Source organism: Tiliqua scincoides, chromosome 8 (assembly GCF_035046505.1).
Source record: "Tiliqua scincoides isolate rTilSci1 chromosome 8, rTilSci1.hap2, whole genome shotgun sequence".
Lineage (NCBI taxonomy): Eukaryota > Metazoa > Chordata > Lepidosauria > Squamata > Scincidae > Tiliqua > Tiliqua scincoides.
Genome location: NC_089828.1, coordinates 29,866,597 through 29,888,921, shown reverse-complemented (window position 1 = coordinate 29,888,921; position 22,325 = coordinate 29,866,597). Strand labels below are relative to the sequence as shown.

At 46.9% G+C, this 22,325-nt stretch overlaps 1 protein-coding gene across 1 annotated transcript in view; it reads left to right on the top strand.

The window, feature by feature from the left end:
* Positions 1–22,325, top strand: part of MAST3 (microtubule associated serine/threonine kinase 3) — a 53,755-nt gene that overhangs the window by 22,500 nt on the left and 8,930 nt on the right. Inside the window, exons 3-22 of the mRNA XM_066634738.1 lie at positions 293–365; positions 2,667–2,687; positions 4,895–4,973; positions 6,573–6,733; positions 9,929–10,004; positions 10,494–10,703; positions 10,885–10,986; positions 12,595–12,727; positions 12,831–12,901; positions 13,582–13,667; positions 13,791–13,999; positions 14,256–14,394; positions 16,389–16,521; positions 17,552–17,717; positions 18,934–19,035; positions 19,154–19,276; positions 19,870–19,979; positions 20,274–20,428; positions 20,805–21,040; positions 21,793–21,993. Coding sequence (XP_066490835.1) covers positions 293–365; positions 2,667–2,687; positions 4,895–4,973; positions 6,573–6,733; positions 9,929–10,004; positions 10,494–10,703; positions 10,885–10,986; positions 12,595–12,727; positions 12,831–12,901; positions 13,582–13,667; positions 13,791–13,999; positions 14,256–14,394; positions 16,389–16,521; positions 17,552–17,717; positions 18,934–19,035; positions 19,154–19,276; positions 19,870–19,979; positions 20,274–20,428; positions 20,805–21,040; positions 21,793–21,993 — 2,586 coding nt within the window. The remainder of the gene's footprint in view (positions 1–292; positions 366–2,666; positions 2,688–4,894; positions 4,974–6,572; positions 6,734–9,928; positions 10,005–10,493; positions 10,704–10,884; positions 10,987–12,594; positions 12,728–12,830; positions 12,902–13,581; positions 13,668–13,790; positions 14,000–14,255; positions 14,395–16,388; positions 16,522–17,551; positions 17,718–18,933; positions 19,036–19,153; positions 19,277–19,869; positions 19,980–20,273; positions 20,429–20,804; positions 21,041–21,792; positions 21,994–22,325) is intronic.

Below are 22,325 nucleotides of genomic sequence, written 5' to 3'. Positions count from 1 at the left end.
GAATATTGGAGGGGCTTTGGGATCAGGTCTGGGTTGAAGTGATTCCTTGTGTGAAGGATTTGTAGTTTTGGTTTTTTATAAATTGCATCTCAACAGGACATTTTCCTTTGTTTCTCCATTCCCTTCCCCACCCACTGGAAATTCAGGATGAGTTTTGCTGTGAATTTTAAACTGAAAAAAACACACATAGAGAGGATGAATGAATGAATGAATGAATGAAGCAAGCCAACCACCCCTGGCCTCTTTAATTCAGTGAAATACCATGTCTCTTTTCTCCTCCCTATTTCTGCAGCTGGGAGCAGCCCAGTCGATAGTCCTCGTAATTTTTCAACTGGCGCCTCTGCCAGCTTCCCATTCGCCCGCAGGTAAGGGGTTGCAAAGGCTGCCTGGGTCTTATAGTTGTACTGGAGTTGGTTGTAAGAGTTCCATTTGGGGTGGAGAGCAGAAAATCTATGTGATGCTCTCCTTGCCATTGGTGCTCTATACTAGGAGACTTGGCTTATTTGTTTTTTTCTTTGCAGCATTTATTATATTTATCGCCTTTCTTCCATGATGGAGCTCAATGTCCATGTATATTGGGGGAGTTTCTGGGGGTGTCCTCCCATCTAGAAAATTGCTGCAGATTCAGCAAGCTGACTGCATTGGTGTATCTTCAGACCATCACCCTGGGACAATACTTGCATCCTAGCTTTTAGCAAAAAATTGTTTCCAGAGCAGCAGATTGACTGATTTCTAATACTTATCCCCTTCCCATCCCTCATTTCTTCTTGACCTCCAAAGCAGCTGACAATAAGCAAATATTAGTGCACAGTACAATATGATTTTGTTTAAAAAGCAATGCTGACTAATAAAAAGACTTTTGGGGGAATGATTGAGAAGTGTCCGCTCCCTAAGCCTTAGATCAGGGGTCAGCCCTTTTTGTTTAAAAGGGCTGAACGCTCGGTGGTGATGTCATTACATCATTGCCAAACCTTACTCAGAAGTAAGCCCACTGTGTTCAGTAAGACTTGGGCTGTAAGCCTATTTTTCTTACCAGAAAGAAACGCCTTTACAGGTAATAACACTGTTTTAAAACATCTCCTGATTAACTCAGAAAAGCAACTTAAATCTGTTTAAAAGAAATCAAGAGCAACATAAAAAAGCAGACTCTGAAGCATTTTCAAAAGCCTGGCAGATTTTTTATCTGTCTTCAAAAAGAGACTAAAAGGGAACAGAAAGGAACCTCTTGAAGAAGAGAGTGATTTTGCTGTGGTCAGGGCGTCCCAAGACTCCTGGGGCAGCTTGCCAAATGATGCCTCACCTTACCTGATTATGTGCCAGCATCTGAGCCTCCTAGTCTCCATTGTTCTAGCTGAGCACTCTTCTTTCTGCATGTCCTCTTCCTCTCTGTCCCTGTCTTCCTTTTCCAATCCAGGAATGAGTCAGAGAAGCAATGGAGGCAAATGAGTGAGCAGAGATGGGCACCTCCCACCAGTCTGCTGCCCGAGGTGACCAGTTGACTTCATGGATGGGCTGGCCCTGGCTGTGGTGTAGCTCTGGGACCACCACCTGAAATGCCCTGTTGCAGGGGAAGGAGCAGGTGGGGAGGAGATGGGTCACAGAAGAAAAACAAAGACAACCTTACTTATCAGTGTCCATGCCAGGACATTGGTCTTCTGTGAAGTTAGGGGAAAGAAGGGAGGGTTCAAACATCTAGTTCAGGACTGGCTGAACAAAGTAGCAGAATTGGAGTTAGTGTTTCTTATGGCAGAAACACAGCATGCCTTTCCACTGGCAGAGTAATAAAATCAAAGCAGAAACATTATTTCCATAAGATCTGAGCTGGATCAGACCAAGGGGCCATCTAGTCTAGCTTTCTATATCTCACAGTGGTCCACCAGGTGCATCTGGGGGCACACAAGGCAACAAGATACCTGTGTCCTGTTGCTACTACCTTGCATCTGGCAATCTGAGGTGGACTACTTCTGAAACCAGGAGCTTGTGTATACCAATCATGGCTTGTAACTTATGATGGACTTTTCCTCCAGAAATCTGTTCAATCTCCTTTTGAAGGCATCTAGGCCAGGCACCATCACCACATCCTGTGGCAAGGAGTTCCACAGATTAATTACACACTGAGTAAAGAAAATTTTCTTTTGTCTGTTCTAACTCTCCCAGCACTCAATTTGAGTGACTGTTCCCTGGTTCTGGTGTGAGAGGGAGAAGAATATCCCTCTATCTATTCTATGCACAATTTTATGTCTCAATCACATCCTCCCTCTGGTGCCTTTTTTCTATTTGAGCATGTGCAGAGTACATTTCCCTTGACATTGAGGAACTCCAGGCAGCTGCTCCCCTATTGGGAGAGGTGCACGTGAGAACATTGCTCTGCTCTTCTTTGACCTCCATCCTTCCTCCCTTACAGTTTCTTTTGCCAAGCAGTTGCAGATTGTTTGGAAAAACAGTACTAGGGAAGTAAAACTAAGCAAATGCATTCCTGTGAACCCACTGTGCACAATTTGGATTTGAGGGAAGGCAGGAGAAATGCCCACAGGCCCAGAGGGGGAGATGCTCAACTGCTATTCTTCCTTCTCATCTATTTTTCCTTTCCTTCTGCTTTCTGCCTCCTCTCTGCTGTTGCCTCTCTGCTGGATTGCTCCTGGTTGAACAATGGTGCCCCGATGTAGCCATGCTCCTCGAACTGACAGGTAACTTCAGCAATGAGAGGAGGCTGTGGGTGTTTAATATCTCCAAGTTACCCAGTATATAGACACAACCAAGCCTGGCCCAAGTTGAAGTAGTGCCCTAATTCTGCATCCTCCCTTTTTTGGCTTGTGCCTGCCACAACTCTCCCTTCTTTGCCAGCTCCTTCTTGACCACTCAGCCTGCTTGTTTGAAGAAATGACCAGGTGGGAATGAGGAGGAGGTGAAAATAACATTAAGAGGGGAGGGTCTCTCCACTTCCACCCAGGCTGTCTGTTTGCAGAAGTGTCCAGGCTGACAAGGGGAGGTGGTAGAGGGGGAATGATCCTGATTTGATTCGTGTCCTGGCAGGGGAGTGATCAGAATAGGTTTGCTATGGCTCCTGCTGCTTTTTTCTCCAGCTGTGCACAGACTGGGGCCACTGTGATCACTTGCAGTGGCAGCACTGGAGAAGGAGACAGGAACTACTGCCCCAATCCTTCTCTTACCCTCAGTGAGGAAGAAGAGGATTGGAGCACAGAGTGATACGGCTGGGTGAATGGCAGACTGCGGGGAAGCAGTGAGCAGGTACAATGTGCAAGGCACCCCTTGTCAGTTCACTGCTTCCTCTAGCCTGCTGCTTCACCGTCTCTCATGGATGGGCCAGTTGTATACGCAATTCAAATGCTGACTTAGATCACTATGTACTACAAGGTAGAAAATGACTAGAGAAAGAATACTACTTACAAACAAACAAACAAACAAAAGCCCAATTTGAAAGCACAAACTGTTGCACTGGAACATGGTTGGAAAGGATTTGAATGGAGGATCTTAGAAGATTTTCCAAAATAATGAACACCATCTCTTGTTCTCTGGGATTGGGGTGTCAGACTAAGCTGTGAGGAGCCTTTCTTCTAGACCAGGGGTGCCCAAACCCCAGCCCTGGGGCCACTTGCAGCCCTCAAGGCCTTGCAATGCGGCCCTCAGGGAGCTCCCAGTCTCCAATGAGCCTCTGGCCCTCCAGAGATTTGTTGAAGCCCGTACTGGCCCAACGCAACTTCTCTCAGCGTGAGGGTGACTGTTTGACCTCTCGTGTGAGCTGTGGGATGAGAGCTCCCTCCACTGCTTGATCTTTCATGTCTGTGATGCAGCAGCAGCAGCAGCAAAGGAAAGGCCAGCCTTGCTTTGTGCAAGGCCTTTTATAGGCATTGAGCTATTGCAAGACCTTCATTCGTTCATATACGGTCATCTTTAATATATTCATTTATGTAAATTTTTCCAAATTTTAAATGTAAATTAATTCTTTTTTTCCCCGGCCCCCGACACAGTGTCAGAGAGATGATGTGGCCCTCCTGCCAAAAACTTTGTACACCCCTGTTCCACACCAATAAACCACTGTCCAAGCCTTCCCTAACAAAAGATAAACTATCCAGTTTCTTTTATTACTGCTGCATTGCTTATGTTTTCACCTTAATGGCAAACTTAGGGAGCTGTTTTAGGGGAATTTCCACCCCTTGCTTGGGTCCAATAAGCAGAGATACAAAAATATATTAAAAAGAGAGGTTTATTTGCTGCATCAAGGTGAGATACACCCCATCTGACCCCCAGCCAGTAACAAACAAAGCTTTATATACCCCAACAAGTAATTGCAAGCCCACCCAATCACATGCCTGCAAAATTCAATAACCCAATCAACACCAAAATCCAATAACCCAATCAGTACCCTCTACATCTCTTAAGGTACAGCAAAGGGAAACGTTCTTTGAGGAACAAACCCAAACAGCTCAGGCTGCAATCCTAAACACACTTGGCTTCTATGGCTTCTCTCCTTTTCCTCTTCACTGTTCAGTTGGACAGGGAGCGAAGTTTCCATAAGTGTAGGGGAGCTGTCCATCTGTAGAGTCACCTGGAACTAAGAGTGCATTTGGGTTGGATTACCATTAGCAATGGCGCCATCAGTACCATCTGAGCAGCTTTATAGGCAGCTCTACTGCCTCACCCTGCTTGAAACAGGGCCCTGATCTCAGGTATGTGGGAGGTGGGATTTAGCAAACTCATGGGGAGGGGTGTTAGCCAGTTTGGGTTGTCTCAGACATTAGTGGAACTATTTCTCAGTTTGGGGGGAGACAGTTCTGCCAGGCTTTCAACAGATTGTGTGGGATTGCAGTGCCATCTTGCTTAACCCCCAGTGCAGTTGGTCTTTGATTGCTAATGTTTACTCTCCCGTTTGCAGGGCTGATGGCCGAAGGTGGTCACTGGCTTCTTTGCCCTCATCCGGATATGGGACCAACACTCCCAGCTCCACTGTTTCGGTAACTAGAGCTATCTCCAGTGCGGTTGTATGGTGGGTGGGATCTGCTCGGGACCAAGTGTTGTGCTAACATGATCAACATTGACATCATCTTTAGTGACCCTGCCCTGGATGCCTCCAACTTTGGAGGTTAGGTTGGTGGTGATGGAAGTGCGGGTCTACTCTGTAATGGTGTCCGGACTGTGGAATTCCCTGCCTAGAACTCTTTATTTGGTACTCTTTCCCTTCTCATCTTTAGATGGCAATGAAAAAAGGATTTCGTTTGTCAAAGCTTTGGGAGAATGATGTTGCTCTTTGATGTCACTGGTCAGCTTTAACCTTTCCTCTAATACAGTGGTTCCCAAACTGGCGGGTTGTGACCCACCAACCAGGGAAGCACATGTCCCTGCCCCTTTAAGGAGAGGGGAGGGGGAAAGGCAGCAGCATGATCCCCAGGATCATGTTGCTGCCGGGGATGGGAGGGAGTTATTTTACTTACTGGAAACCAGTGCCAGAGACCTGGGGGGGAGGTCTGGGGAGCCCTCCACAGGGTTCTCTGTACCTCCAAACATGTAAAAAAGGGAAAAAAAAGAATACTTCTGATTTTGCGATGAAAACTGGAAGTGCGCCTTTTCTCTTTTTTTTTTTTTTGCATGTTTGTAGTGGCGGGGAGCCCTTCAGAGGGCTCCTTGGACCCCCCAGGACTCTGGCGCTGGCTGCCAGCAAGTTAAAAAAACAAAAACTCCCATCCCTGGCAGCAATGTGATCCTGGGGATTGTGTTGCTGCCACAGCCCCTCTCCTTCACACACTTACAGTACTCCAATTCCTTTGTAAGAGCTTGGGAAGCACTGTATCTTATTTTAGACAATTACAGTGTTGAGAGTCTGTTAGGGTGGAAAATGGGGTAGAAATCCGTTTTATTGTTGATGCGAATTCTTTTTCTATAAGCCACTCTGGGAGTCCTTTGGGCTGTTAAATTCCCTAAATAAGTAGACTTTTGTTCCAAGCTGTATCCCCAAAATTAGCAAAGAAAAAGTAGGTTCTTATTCTAGACCAGCCTTGGTGATGTCACAAAGATCAAGACACAAGTATGAGGTGGGGTAGCTGTAGAGAAGGCCTCAGGGGCTGTCATGAGATGTGGGACTCAGTCTCAAGGTTCAAGTCATTTGACATTTTTACAAAGTTGTGTGTTTGGGTGCCCTTTCCTGCCACTATTTTCCATAATGGGGATGGCCTAAGGCTAGCAAATATCAAGAGGAGTTTTAGAAGTTGCTGGCTGGAAGGTTGTCATGTCAAGATGGAGGGGCCTTGCAGAACTGTATGCTTAGGAAATCCAGGCCTGAGTTAACCAGTACCAGATCTCTCTGGGCACATATTGAATCCAGTATCCCACAGTGTGCTTGTACTGTGGTCATAAGAAGTCAAAATTGGGAAGTGTGTGTATGATTGTTTTTAACTGTTAAAATTCACCAGCCTCCCTCACTCTTTCCAGTCTCCTGCTTGTTCTGAGATGGCCATTTCCAAAGCGAAGCTTCAAACTTTCCAAAGGAAGGTGGAGAGCCAGTTTGCCGTCCTTCTCACTCCCAGTTGCCATTTTTTCTCTCCCTCTCTCATCTTCAGTCATCCTCCTCCTCCTCCCAGGAAAGGCTCCACCAGCTTCCCTACCAGCCCACTCCTGATGAGCTCCACTTCCTCTCCAAGCATTTTCGAAGCACAGAGAGCGTTGCAGGTGAAGATGGACGCCGGTCGCCATATTTCCGCCCCAGATCCCGGAGCTTGAGGTATTGCATTTGGATGGACGATTCCAATTTGGGTAGATTGAGATGAAGTGGGGTGGGAAGAGGTGGGGAGGTTGAATTTAAGTGGGTGGCATTGGCCAGATTATGAAATAATAATGTGTAATATTGGTTGTCATAGTTAGAGCCATCTCATTTGACGGGAGAGGGCAGAAAGGAGAGTTGCAATTGTTTTCCTCTGCCACACTTTCTTCAGTCCTATGACTTCTGCTACAGCCCCTGTAATTAACTTAAAGCTGCCACCAATCCTAGTGACCCTAATGTTCTGGAGGGGGAGCAAGTGCTATTGCTTCTCATCCCCAGATCTTAGCCAATTTTTCCTGTTTGACCTCAGTAGGAACCATCAAGAACCAAGCCAGCACTGTCTTCAGTAGCTGCCTCCCTCCCATCTCCAAAGTCTGCCCTAGGTTCAGTTTCTGTGTTGTGTGACCGAATGTTGGGGATTCGGTTTTAATACTTTACTATCACGCATGAGAGGATGGGCTGTAACTCAATGGCTGAACACATGCTTTTCATGCAGAAGGTCCTAGTTTCCATTTCTGCCAGTACCTCCAAGTAGGGCTGGGAAAGACCCTATTTGACCCCTTGGAGGGCCTTTGCCAGTCAGAGTAGACAATATTGGGCTGGATGGACCAGTGGTTTGACTCAGTAACAGGGAGCTTCATATGTTTAGTGGGTGGAGCTATAACGCAGTGGTACAATATCTGTTTTGCATGCAGAAGGTTGTAAGAACTCAAGAAGAGCTTTGCTGGATCAGGTTAAAGGCCAATTTGCTCCAGTTCTCCACAGTGGCCCTAGCACTAGCTACCTTTGGGAAGACCACAAGCAGGTGATGAAAGCATACTTCTCTCCCACCATTGCTTCCCTGCAGCTGGTATTCAGAAGCATATTGCTGCTGAAACTAGAGGCAGTGCATAGCCATCATGACTAGTAACCATTGATGGGCCTGTCATTCATGACTTTGTCCAATCCCCTTTAACACTTTCCAAAATAGTGGCCATCACCACATCCTGTGGCAATGAATTCCACAGAATAATTATGCACTGTGTAAAGAAGTGCCACCTTTTGTCTGTCCTAAATCTCCCACCTATCAGTTTCATTGGATGACCCCTGGTTCTCATGTTGTGAGAGAAAGAGAATGTCTCTCTTTCTCCACACTGTGTCTAATTTGTTTTAAGCCTCAGTCATGTTTCCCCTTGGTCCCCTTTCTTTATAAACTAAAATGCCTCAAATGCTATGTTCTTTCCTCATAAGGATGTCTCCTGGTCATTTTGATTGCCCTTTTCTATACCTCTTCCAGGTCTCAAATATCCTTTTTGAGAGGTAATGTCCAGAACTGTGCACATACTTCCAAATGTGGCCACATCATAGATTAATATAGGGGCTGTAGAATAGGAACATTTTTATTTTCAGTCTCTTTCCTCATGATCCCTAGCATGTAATTTGCAGTCTCCACAGCTGCCGCACACTGGGTTGATGCTTTCGTTGAGCAATTCACCATGACCCTCTAATTTCTTTTCCTGGTTAATCACCAACAGCTCAGACTCCTAGCACCATAAATGTGGAACTGTCATTTCTTTTTGCCCTATTGTGCATCACTTTGCACTTATTGCAGTACACTTGCCATTTTGCTGCCTCTTCTCCCAGCTTGGAGAGATCCTGTTGGAGGTCCCAGGTTCAGTCTCCAGCATTTCCAGGGAGGGCTGTGAATGAACCATCTTTGTCTGAAACCTTGGAGAGCCCCTGCTACCCAGTGTAGGTAGTCCTGAACTACCTGGCCAATTGCCTTGGCAATATAAAGAAGGTTCCTAATATAAAGAACATAAATTATTTATATTCGGCAATATAAAGAAGGTTCCTAAGCTCCTACCTTTTCCCTACTGCTTCCTGAATGTCTTTTGTATGCTTTCCCACATCAAACTTTTCATAGTAAAATAATTCCAGTTGCCTTATCTCACTCAAGGTGTTAATTCTGCAGCTACTCTTCATGGTCTCAGGTAGAGAGGGGTTTTCCCCCAGCCTTTAGCTGAAGATGTTAGGAACTGAATCAGGGTTGCTCTCAGATCATTTAACTGTAGGTGCTAACAGGGACTGAACCACGGACATTCCCCAGCCAAACCTACTGACTGTGGCTCCTCCTCTCTTGGCCTTGGTTCTGCCTCCTCCCCAGCACCCAATCGGTCTTTGTTCCTTGCAACTTGGTTTGTTCAATTACAGGATTAAGATTCTTCTGGTGCTGGGAACGGCCAGGCGAGAAAGTCGGGTCATTCTAGGGCAACATGACTGGCTAAGGAGATAAAGCTCTCTCCCAAGATTCCTGTGAAGAGGCTGTTTCAGCCCTTCAGTGACAGACTGGGAAGGCGGACAAACCCACCTCTCTATACTGCAGTAGGTTGGGCCAGGAGCAGGCAGTAGGTGTGATGTGACGTGAGCTGCCCCTTGTGTGTTGAGCATCTCAGCAGGTGCTGGGAGCAGCCGTGGAGGGGCGGAAAGGGAACCGAAGAGCGTCTCTTTCTGAATAGACAGTTGCCTTAGAGGCAAGGCTCTTGAGCAGAAGCGGGAAGAGTAGCTTTCTGCTGTCTTCATCCCACCCAGTTGGCAGGTGGATGAAATTATTTTTAAACTGAACAAGGAGGCAGGTGTTGGATATACGCAAAGGAGAATGTTCAGCTCCCAGAGTGGTTCTGCACTGGAAGAACCAGCTGCAATGGGGTGGGGGGGTTGATGGCGGGATTGTGTTCCTTGAATGATTCCAAGCAAAACTGGGATGAACATGCATGCTCAATGACAGCCTGCTTTAGGGAATGTGTTTGGATTCCTTAGTGGATCCATTAACAGATCCATTCCTATGATTTTGTGACAAAGGTTGGGAACATCTTGAGATTTAGAGTTTGAGGTATCTCAGGGAGGGGGTCCCAACCCACTTCCCTTGATCCTCCCCACAAGTTTAATATTCCTGGCAAGTTTGACCTGCTCATAGCTATTGGGATGGTGCACAAAGGTTTGCCCAGCAACAGTGGCATTATGTGGAGGTGAGAGCTGGTGTGACAGAGTGGGGGGTGGGTAGTTCATGAGAACTGCAAAGTCCCCCCCACCCACCCCATCTGGTCTTCTGAGCTGATCAAGGGTTGTAAGGTTGCACAGTTCCTCAATGGCTTTTGTCTCTCATTCTCCCTACAGCCCTGGACGGACAAGTGGAGTCTTTGACAATGAAATTGTCATGATGAATCACGTCTACAAGGAGCGGTTCCCGAAGGTAAGAAATGGCCAGAAACTTGGGTCGAGGAGAACTCTAGGGCCCTTTCTGTACTCCAGGCTCATATTGGTTTTATATTTATAGAATTGTCATGTCTTTCCTGCTCCATAAGGATGTGGTGAATTATTTGGTATAGATGCTGAGAAGTCCATGTTAGAGATCCTTAAGAAGAGCTCTGCTGGATCAGACTTAAGGTTCCTCAAGTCTAGCATCCACCATTCCTGCATTCACTCACCAGACACCTCCAGGAAATCCACCAAAAGGCATGATGGCACTGGCCCTCCCCACATTTAGTAGTCAAAGGTGTGCTGCCTTTGTACATGGATTTAGGCAAAACCATTCTGGCTAATAATAACCAGTGATGGAACTCTTTTCTTCCTTATCCATCTACACTGGTGGCAATCATCACATCCTGTGGCAGTGAGTTTCCTCCATTCATTCTGAGTAGAGTGAAAAAGTTCTTTCTTTTGTGTGTCCTGAACCCTGCAGGCCACAGCGCAGATGGAGGAGCGCTTGACGGAGACCATTGCTAGCTTCTCACCCAGCAGCACTCTTCCCCTTGCTGATGGTGTCCTGGGGTTCATCCACCACCAGATCATTGAACTGGCACGCGACTGTCTCGCCAAGTCCCAGGGGGCCTTGATCACCTCCCGCTACTTCATAGAGCTGCAGGAGAAGCTGGTGAAGATGCTGAGAGATGTGAGTATCTAATGCCTTCCCACCCACTCAACCAGCCTCCTCTTGCTCTCCTTGCCTTGATGATGCTTATAGACTTTTTCATTGATGTCATGTTTGTATACTACCCTATTTTAGGCACTTAATGAATAATAATGTTATTATAATAATAATAATATTTTGTCTTATCTTCTGTTCCTGCCAGGCTCAGGAGAGATCGGAGAGTGAGGAAGTGCGCTTTGTTGAACAACTGGTCAGGAAATTACTGATTATCATTTCCCGCCCAGCTCGCCTGCTCGAGTGCTTGGTAAGGAGGTCCGTTCGTCTGACATGGCAGTGCACTATCACTGACCTACCTCAGAGGGCTGTTGTGAAGATAAAGTAGGAAAGCAGAACTATGTATGCTGCTTTTGAGGATGGGTGGGATATAAATGTAGCACATACATATGTCTTAGCTGGGATAGAGGACAGAGAATTATTACAGATTGTGTCTTTTGATGGTGGTGTCCAGTGTTCTTGGTTCAGCACTGCAACATCCAGCCAGGAGCATGAAAAGAGTCCTCAGAGAGACTTTTTCTCTGGGTTCTATTTGAGTTGTCCCCAGGAAAAGTGACATGGTCTCCAGGATTCTAACCCATGATAGGAGCTGGTGCCAAGTTGGTAGCCAAGTAGAATGGCAAGCAGTGACTGTAGGTGGAAGCTCCTCCTGAGTTTCCAAACTGAACACAAGGACAACTTGAGAAAAGCCCTACTGGATCAGACCATGATGTCTTAAGTGGAACCTCCATGTTCAGAGGCAATTTACCTCAAAATGACCAGAAAACAGGGACAAACTGCTGGGGAAGAGCTCCTTTGTTTGTGCTCTGCTTGTGAGCTTCCCATTGTGAGCTTCCCATTGTGAGCTTCCCATTGGGACATCTGGCTTGGCCATTGTGGAAACAGGATACTGGGCTGGATGGACCTTTGTGTGTGTGCATCAGGTGTGAAGGAGAGGGGAAGTTTCCAACAGTTTCAGCCCTGCATTGACCATGTGGCAGATTCTTGCTATAGAAGATGCCCCCATTTCCCTCTTGATGGCACAAGGACAGTGGCCTTTTCTTGGTGGGCTTGCAGTTGGAGAAGAGATATGATCACAGACAGCACCTGCTGAGCAGGGCAGGGTGACAATCCTTGGTATTTATAGATAAGCATTGCCTCCTGCTTTATGAGTCAAACAGGTCCTCTATTCCACATGCACCCTTTGCTTTTGCTCCATTCGTCTTAGCCCTGTGCTCTGTTTGGGGTGTCAAAATTCCGAATTCATTGTTAAAAGGAGAGGGTTGATGGATTCAATATCCTTAGAGTGCATGAGATTGTTCTGGCCTTTCTTCCTGCCTTTCCTAAAATTTGTTCTTTACATCCAACAAACCCTTCTCATTGTGAGACTTGGGCCCAAATCCTAACCAACTTTCCCATACTGGCATAGCTGTGCCAGTGGGGCACGTGCTGCTTCCTGCAGTTGGGTGGCAGTCATGGAGGCCTCCTCAAAGTAAGGGAATGTTTGTTCCCTTACCTCAGAGCTGCATTGCCTTATGTTAGTGCTGGAAAGTAGGTTAGGATTGCACCCTTGGATGATTTGCATGGAATTGTTCCCTGCCCCACAGAGCTTACAATCTATAAATAGACACAGGGGAGACAATGGCAAGAGGAGGGAAATTGCGATATAGAGTAACCAGGAGATTTATTATAGATTTGTTTTATACTCATGCATCTCTTCAGCCCTTGTGTATGTTGCAATTCAGAATAATGTCAAGGGAGGGCTTGCTCTGTGTTTTAAAAGAAAAATCAAGCTCTTGCCCTCATGGATGCAAACGATATTGGTGGATCTTGGAAGCCAACATTTTCATACTTCTCTGCTATCCTCTTTCCACTGTAGGAGTTTGACCCAGAAGAGTTTTACCACCTCCTGGAGGCAGCAGAAGGCCATGCAAAAGTTGGGCAAGGGATCAAGACAGACATTCCGCGTTACATCATCAGCCAACTGGGACTTGCGAAGGACCCCCTTGAGGGTGAGAGGAGAGGAGGCTTCCTGGGTGGGTTTATTAATACCAGGAATGAGATCTGTTCATCAGCTGTCTCCAGCTTGATCACTGCTTTTCTTTCCTTTTCTAGAAATTGTACAGCTAGATCAGGTCGACCTCAGTGCCCCCACTGGACCAGAGCAGCAAGACGACACTTCTGAGGTGATACAATCCTCCCCTAGATTGCAATACATTCAGCGAGTTCTGTAGAAACTTGAGGGCAGAAGACAGATGCCTGATCCAGCCTGACTCAGCCTTGCACTCGTCTGTCTTCTATCCCAGCAGCACTGGAGAGGAGGAGCATTCAGGCACAGCACACTCCTAAGTCCCAAATTACAGCCCTCTTACTAATGGCTTGTCAAGGACCTTTAGGGTCCATCAGTGTTGACAATATTGATCTAACTGGACCTCTGGTCTGATTCAGGATAAGGTATCTTCCTCTGTTTGTTGGGGAAGAGGATCAGAGCTCTATAGTAGAGCTTCTGCTTTGTATACAGGAAGTCCTTGGTTCAGTACCCAGCATCTCCAGGTAGGGCTGGGAAAGATCCTTCTCTGAGTGAAACCCTGGAAAGTCACACCTCAGTACTGAATTAAATAAACCAAGTGTCTGACTTGATACAAGATAGCATCGTATGTTCAACCTGAAATCCTGCTCCTTTTCTTCCACCAGTGCCCACTTAGCTGATGCTAGGAGCAGTTGAGTACAGGTACTTCTTGAGTAGAACACCACATAAAAAAGCAGACTTTATTTTGTACACTGCCTTGGTGCCTTTCTGATGAACAACAGTATGTCAGCCTATAAACAAGCAGTCAAGTTTGCCTTCTTGTTTTCTCTCTCCAAGAACCGGACTTCTGCCTCTGTGCCTCGGAGGAAACCTTGTGAGAGTGATTTTGAAACCATCAAGCTGATCAGCAATGGAGCATATGGGTAAGTGGGTTTCTGGGGGTACGATTGTCTCTGCTGCAGAGGCAAAATGGGCAGGATCAGTCAGAATTCTGGGCGCAACATGCAGGCTCAGCCACTGAACTGCAACCCCTGTGTCCGCTCAAGGGCCGTTTACCTGGTGAGGCACAAGGAGACTCGTCAGCGCTTTGCCATCAAGAAGATCAACAAGCAGAACTTGGCACTGAGGAACCAGATCCAGCAGGTCTTTGTGGAGCGCGACATCCTGACATTTGCTGAGAACCCCTTCCTTGTCAGTATGTTCTGTTCTTTTGAGACCAGGCGCCACCTCTGCATGGTCATGGAGTATGTGGAAGGTGAGACTGTGAGGCAAGGGAAATTCTCTCTCCCTTTATCCCTGTGTCTAGTCTCATGGCAAAGAGAACTTGGACATCAGCCCAGCCTGGCTCTGAGAGGCAGGAGTTGCTCTCTGGCTTTGGTCTACCTTGACTAACTTCCTCTTCAAGGATGTTGGATGTTCAGCACGCCTGCTATTTCACGCTTTGTGTGATGAAATCATTCTGCATTCTGAAATTGGCAGGTTTGAACTCACCTAGCCTTTGTTTCCTTTAGGCGGGGACTGCGCTACTCTCCTGAAAAACATGGGCCCTCTGCCTGTGGACATGGCCCGGATGTACTTTGCTGAGACAGTTCTGGCACTGGAGTATCTGCACAATTATGGCATTGTCCACCGGGACCTCAAACCGGACAAGTAAGAGAAGGGCAAAGGAGGCAGTTGGAAGCCCATCTGTTGCCGGGGAGGGGAGGGGAGGGAAAGACTTAGTTTTTCCCATCTTAGTTTTCCCATCTTGTCCCTGGGAGCATCCAATTCTATCCCCAGCAGCATCCTTCTGTTGCAATTTGGAGGACTGTGTAGATTGCAGAAGCACTAGGTGGAGCCCATTTACCTGCAGGTTTTACATGCATGGATCTGGTTCAGCACGGATCTCCCAGATCCACGTTGAGCCAGACTTGGCCCAACCTGAACCCTCCAAAGCAGGGGTGTCAAACTCGTTTCATACCAAGGGCCGAATGGCATTCATGATGCCTGCTGAGGGCCAGAAGTGATGTCGTTAGGCAGGAAGTGATGTCATTAAACAACTCATAACCAAAAATAAGCACGTTTTCTCACTTAGGAATTCATTGACAGAAGAGAAAACACGCAAATCTTTATCATATTTTAAGATATGGGAGAGCCCAATTTTCATGGTGGCTGCCCTTTTAGCAGTAACACCTAAGCACTACTCAGCAACTGACAGCCTGAGGGCCGGATAAAAAGCTTCCGCAGGCTGCATCTGGCCCCCGGGCCTTATATTTGACACCCTTGCTCCAAAGGCTACTGGAGCCGTGCTCCGGTAGTCTCTGGAGGGCTTTTTGAAGCCTGCAGAGGCTATGCGTGTCTGCCTGCAGTCTCTGCGGGCTTCAGAATGGCCCTTAAGGCCAAAAAAATGCTACTCCTGGTTTCCTTTGAGAAATTGGAAGTGACATTTTAATGCTTTTTAAGGCATTCTGAGGCCTGGCAAAGCCTCTGAGGGCTTTCCCGGGCCTCAGAATGCCTTAAAAGGCATAAAAAAGTCACTTCTGGTGACTTTTTTTTGCCTTAAGGATCATTCTGGAGGCCATGAGTGAATGTGCATGGCCTCTGCAGACTTCAGAAAGCCCTCCAGAGGCGACTGAAGCACTGCTCTGTACACTTGGTTTTAAGGTGCCAAAAACTGCGGATTTGCTTATCCACAGTTTTCTGTATCTGCAGGGTGTCTGAGAACGGATCCTTCATGGATACCAAGGCCTCACCTGTATTGAATAGTACCAGTGACATCACACTGGATAAACAGTATATGGCCCATGATGCATGTGTCGTTGCGTTAAAAAAAATGTTTTGTCATTTTATAACCTTATTTTAAAATATTTTGAAAAATCATTTCTCTAATTTTTGATTTAGTTAATACAGAAGGCCCCCCCCCCCACATCCTCAGATCCAGTATATGTGGTTTCACTTACCTGCGGATCCACAGATCCAGGGGGACCTCCCCATGCCCATTACCTTTGTTTTTGTTTAACAGCAATGGAAGCACAGATATTTCTTGTTAACAAAGGAACATTCTTGCTTAACTGAAGAATGGGATGGGCAGGCAATCAACCTGCTTGCTAGAGGCTAACAGGAAACAGGACAGTTCCTGCATCCTGTTAATGATCTTGTAGCATGCAGGCTGGTTGCCTGCACATCCTTTCCTTCAGTTAAGCAAAAATGTTCCTTTGTTAATGAGAAATTTCCATGCTTCCATTGCTGCTAAACAAAAACAAAGGTAATGGGCGCCAGGAGGTGTGTGTGTGTGTGTGTGCGCAAGGGGTCACTATTTATACAGGTTCCCCCATATCTGCAGTTTCCGTATCCGCAGGAGAACCCAGAACAGAACGGATACGGGTGTACAGCCTGTATTTAAGATCCCTGTGGTCCCAAACTGGCCCAGAAACTCTGATTTAAAACTATTACAATAGATTTTAAAACCAGACGATGTCCTACTTAAGTAAAGATGTCTGTAGCCTTTTACAAGAAAAAATAAAGTGGAAGGTGCCACCAATGTAAGGGTATGCATCTTGCCCCTACAGTGCCAACCCATCTGTTGTGTGGGTCCTAGTAGTGGCTGGTCCCTGCAGACTTCTTCCTTTCATATCTAAGGCTCCCTCCCTCTCTCATCCCCTCAGTCTGCTCATCACTTCAATGGGTCACATCAAACTGACTGACTTTGGGCTGTCCAAGATTGGCTTGATGAACATGACCACGAACCTCTACGAGGGCCACATTGAGAAGGACGCGCGGGAGTTTGTGGACAAGCAGGTGTGGCGGGGATGGGAGGCTGATTTTTTTATTTTTTTATTTCCTTTATGAGTGAATAACATAATACAATAATATTAAATAAAAGGCTGGAGTTGTTTGCATGCTTCAACAGAAGGCACTGTGTATTTTCCAGCAGCTTGTCAAGGTTTGCAAGGGAACAGATATGTTGTATATGCAGGCAAGTCCATTAACTAGGAATCTAGAGTGGCTCTTGCTCTTGACTGTCCCCACCCCAATTTCCCAGGAGTTAGGGAGAAAGAGGGTATAGTCCTGCCTCAGCCTGTGTCTGTGATAAAGGTATATCTTTGGCCAAAGAACTAGGTGGAGGGTACTCTCCAGGGGTTTGAAGCTTCAAAAATTTGGGTTCAGTTCTGGTTCACCCATATTTGGAAACTCTCTGGTTTAGGGCCCAATCCCAGCCAACTTTCCAGCACCGGTGCAGCCGCAATACAGCCCCGAGGTAAGGGGACAAATATTCCCATACCATGAGAAGTCCTCTGTGGTTGCCTCCCCACCGCAGGATGCAGTGCACACCCCATTAGCACATCTGCACCAGCACTGGAAAATTGGATAGGATTGGGCCCTCAGTCATTAAAGTTAAATGATGGTTTAGTAACTGATTCAACACTCTGAACAGGCTTACTTACTTTCCATGCAGAATAATATAAAACCCTGTTGCATGCAGCATAGCCTTATAAAAATAAAACGATAGTTATTTGACTATCAAGTTTTACTTTTTAATGTTTCTTTCAAAAACAATTTCCAAAGAATTTTTACAAACAAAATACAACTGGATAAAAAAACCAGAGAAATAAAACATTAACCTAGTTTGAAAGTTAAGTGCCTGATTATTAAACCCTTTATTTTGAACTGGTTACGTGTTTTAAGTTGAAGAATTTCATTCCAGGTCAAGTTTGAAACAATTGAGATATTTTAGGTTTGGTTCAGTATCTGCTCAGTGAAAAAGTGTCAGAACTGGTTTAGGGATACAGGCTTGATTCAACCACCCTGATATCATCTCTTCCTGCAGGTCTGTGGTACTCCTGAGTACATCGCCCCAGAGGTGATCCTCATTCAGGGCTATGGCAAACCAGTGGACTGGTGGGCGATGGGCATTATCTTGTATGAATTCCTTGTTGGCTGCGTCCCATTCTTTGGAGACACCCCAGAGGAGCTCTTTGGGCAGGTGATCAGCGGTAGGTTTGTGCCACCCTCTTGCAAGGGAGGAATTCTGCACTTCCCCTCTTTCTCTGGGGCAAGAAGGGCTGTAAGAGTGTCATAGAATTGGGGTCAACGCCATTCCCAGCTGCCTGGGAGAGAGCCTTCCATCCAGACTAGCTTTCCCCAGCCTCCCAAACAAAAGAGTCTTTCAGAAAACTATGAGATAAGCTTCGTGTGTTGGATAAGACAAAAGCCCCTTTTTGATCGCGGCTCAGCATGTGATGCGTTTCAGGGGACAGGCAGAGCGGGTGTCGCCTTTTCCCCCTTTCACAGAAGGGGATGCTATCAGCTCACCCTGGCTGCCAAACCAGAGCAGAAAGCACTGGGAACTTCCACGGATGCTCCCAGCTATTTTAAATTGTTTATCTCTGGGTTCTGCCTTTGTGCTATCTACTTTAGCAATCAGTCCCCCAAAGCACAAGATGCCCCCAGGAAGCTCAGAAGCAGAGTTTAGTTACTTTTCTTGTTCGTTTCTGGAGTTTAAAAAAAGTTCACCCTCAAAACATGTGATAAAAAGCGCAGGAGCTAATATAATGAAGTACATGGGTTAAAGACTATATTGCACAAGCACTGGAAAAGTCCTGCAGGATCAAACCAAGATGGGTCCATCTGCTCCAGGAACTTGTTTTCAATAGTCCTATTCTAGATTCCCCAGTAGAAGCCCACAAGTGGGATATGAAGGCAACAGTCATTGCCTGCTGCTTGTCCTCTAGCATCTGATATGCAGAGGTACACTGCCTATGTACATGTAGGATTATATATGAACATATGCAGCTGCCTTCTACGGAGTCAGACCCTTGGTCTATCTTGCTCAGTATTGTCTACACTGACGGTCGGCAACCTTCCAGGGTCTCAGCCAGAGAAGAGGCTTTCCCACCTTGAATTACTGACATGGATTGAAGCTGGAACCTTTTACTTACTATGTTTGTGCTCTGCCATCAAGCTATGGTCTTTCTCCTTATTTTTGCCTCACTGCTGGTTATTCCAAGGTAGACTGTCCCTGTTTGTGGATGTTTAGCTATTATGACCAATAGCAGTTGATAGATTTCTTTCCTTTGTGAATTTCTGTGATATTTATATCCTGCCTACTTGTCTCTTTTGCGTGTCTTCTGAAAGGGATGAGCAGGTAGGAGGAAAAGGCAGGGCAGCTCTCCGCCCTCAAATAGTTTTGTTCTGCTTTTTTCTTTCCAGATGAAATCATGTGGCCTGAAGGTGATGAAGCACTGCCTAGTGATGCTCAGGACTTAATCACACAGCTTCTGCGCCACTGCCCACTGGAGCGCTTGGGCACAGGTACTGCCAGAGACAGTGCTTGGAAGGGTGAGGTGGGGGGGGGCTGCTATTGCACAGGCATGTGAGGTTGGCAGGCATGCAGTCCTCAGCACAACTGATCTCCTGTCCCATCCACCAGGGGGTGCCCATGAGGTGAAGAACCACCCCTTCTTCCGGAACCTGGACTGGAATGGGCTGCTCCGGCAGAAGGCCGAATTCATCCCCCAGCTGGAAGCCGAGGATGATACTAGCTATTTTGACAGTAAGGCCCGTTGATGCTGGAGTGACAGGCTTTGGGTACAAGTTCAGCTCAGAGGATGCAACCTTAGAAGTTGAAGAGTCTGGATCTCAGTGGCTGCCAGGCTGGCCAAAAGGTGGCTAATGGGACTGCCAAGACCTTTAGAGCAAATATCTCCTGGTGGACCTCAGTAAGAAACCAAAATGTTTGAACTGGGCTCTGCCTCGAATATATTCTCAGTAGCAGGCCTCAGTCCTGGAAGAGAGCCATCACAGACTACCTCATTATCATGTGGAATCCCAGACCTTCACAGAGCTGGAGCCCAAGACTTGCTGCTTCTCACTTTAGAAATGTTTGCCCACTTTCCAGTTTTAGTGGGGGGAATTTAAGCCAAAACCCAGGGGTTCTGGACCAAGGTCTGCTGCTGGTTTGCAACTGGGCTGTGAGGGGGCATGTGTAAAGTACTGCATACACTGCAGTTCCAGGGAAGGTGTATGGCGTTGAGAGAATTTCTCCTGGTGTGTGTATATTGTTGGGAGTATACAGCCTTTCCAGGAACTGGGAATGGGATAGGGCTGTGATCCTTCTCCCTGACCCTCCTCTTCTTCCCCTACCAGCTCGCTCGGAGCGCTACCAGCACCTGGGCTCTGAAGATGATGAAACAAATGATGAGGAATCATCTCTGGAGATCCGCCAGTTCTCCTCCTGCTCACATCGCTTCAGCAAGGTTTGTAGATGTTCTCTGTTTAGGGGTAGGTGGTTGTTTTTGGGGTGGGGGGGAGGAACTGTAACATAACTGTGAGTGGGTACTTCAGCTGTCAAATGTTTTCCCTAGCTTACTAGCTCCTGTTTTAAAGGGGAGGTGAATGATTGCTGGATATAATCGCACCATCTCTACTGTGGTCTCCTGGTTAAGGCTGGTTGATACCAACCTCTTTGCTGGAGGAGGAAGTGGGCTACATATATCAGGAACTGGGTTCTTCATCAACTGGTGTCTTTCCCTGTCTGTTCCATCTCTCAGGTTTACAGCAGTTCTGAGTACCTGGCCAACCCCTCTGGCCTCAGCTTCACATCGTGTGAGCAGAGCCACAGCATGGACAAGGAAGACCGGGTGGAGGGCTGGGACCGCAGCTCTGGAGATGAGGAAAAGAGCCGGCTCACTGGCACTGAGACCAGGTGACTGGAAGGAGGGGCAGAGTCAGACTTGGTAACAACTTGGTCTCCCAAAGATCCCCAGTTGTGAAATTGGGATGTATATGGGTGGCACTACCAGCTTCAGCAGCTCAAAGGACCAAGCTTGATTTTGGAAGCAAAAGAGGAGGGGCAGGGAGAGGGGTGCTGAAGACTAGTGTTCTCTGGCAGCCTTGGAGCATGTGCAAAAGGCTTGTTCCTTGTTGAATAAACCGCTGCCTTGCAAGTAGGATTAAGGGCAATCCTTGGAGACTGACCTGGCCATGTTGCCTCTAGTAGAACCCCATGGAGCTTTTGCCCACACTTTCCCCAGCTTGTTCTCCGGTCCCCTCCCCTGAGCTGCTTTTCTTCTCCCACTAAGGCTTCGTGCCTGGACTTCCTGTGGCTCCACGGTCCACTCTTTCCGGCAAGAACGCAGCCGTAGCCCTGCTGCATTGAGTAGCACCTGCAGCCTGGAAGCCATGCCCAAATTTGCTGTCTCCTCTGAGGATGAGAGCCCTTGCAGGGGTCCAGCCAAGCGGGAACGGCCGGTGTTTGTGGTTGGAGATCCAGAGGCAGTAATACCAAAGGCACCTGGCAAGGCCTCCGTTCTAGCAGGTAAAACTGCTTGGGGGGGGACGGGGACGGGGACGGGACACTGAGTTAATTCCAAGGCAGAAAGTTCATCTTAGGTTGTAATCTTGTGCACAATTTCCTGGAAGTAAAATATCTCACTTCTGATTAGACATGCATAGGATTGTGCAGTTAGTCCAGCTTACTGTTTGCAATAGCAGCCTACCAGGTACCTCTGTGAAGCTCGCAAAGAAGCCATGAAATTCACGACCTTCTCCTGTTACTCATACCCAACATCTAGTATCAGAGATACAATAGATTACCTCAGAATATGGAAGGTCCATTCAGGTTAATTATTAAAACTGATTGTTATGGTTAATATTTATTCTCTAGGAGGGTGTCCAGTCTTTCTTTTTTAACGATTGCAAACCACCTCCTGTACAAAATTGACCTCCGGTATATAAAAATACTAATTAAAGTACAGTCCAGTCTTGTTCTTTTCTTTTGAAACCATCTCAGCTAGTAGGCGTCATTCCACATCTTTTGGCAGTTGAGTTGACTTTCCATCAGCAAATGGTATATAGTGTGAAAGCATACTCAGGAACTGTCCACTGCAGGAGTTACCAAATAATAAGGAAGAAGCAAAATAAGGAGACTGTTTTGGCCCATCTGCATGGGCTTGGTGGGCCATCACAGCTAGGTGATAAGTAGAATTGCAGTACGGAAATAACGGGCTTGTTTGGGCCTGTGACTGGTGTTTTTCTAACTGGTGTTTCATTCAACTCTCCTGCTTCCAGCTGACTTGGCCAGTTTGAACCGCGTCCGTCTCCGAAGCAACAGCACTGGCACAAAGAACTCCAGTCCACGCGGCCTGGAGCCTGAGAGTGGTCGGCGGCTGAGTGGCCACAAGGACACTCCTGGGAAACAGCGGGTTTCCTCTGGGGGCAGGGTGCCCAAGTCTGCCTCAGTCTCCGCCCTATCGCTTATCATAAGCTCAGGTCAGTAGGACAAAAGAACCCTTGAGATCATTTACCTGTCAGGTCTGGCTGCACATGCTCTCAGGTGAACCACTGGGGGAGTTTCTTGGCAAGTGGTGCTGAAGTCCTGATATTTCTTTTAAGCATATATAGCTGCCATCCTAGGCCAGGCCAATGATACATCTAGCCCGGTATTGCCTACTGTACTTGGCAGCAGCTCCCTGAAGTTTCAGGCAGAAAGAGTTATCTTTCCCATCATTGCTACTGGAAATAATTTTTAATCAAAGACCCAAACTGCATGCCAAGCTTGTGCTTTACCACTGACCTCTGGCACCCTTCCCCTCTTCATTTTT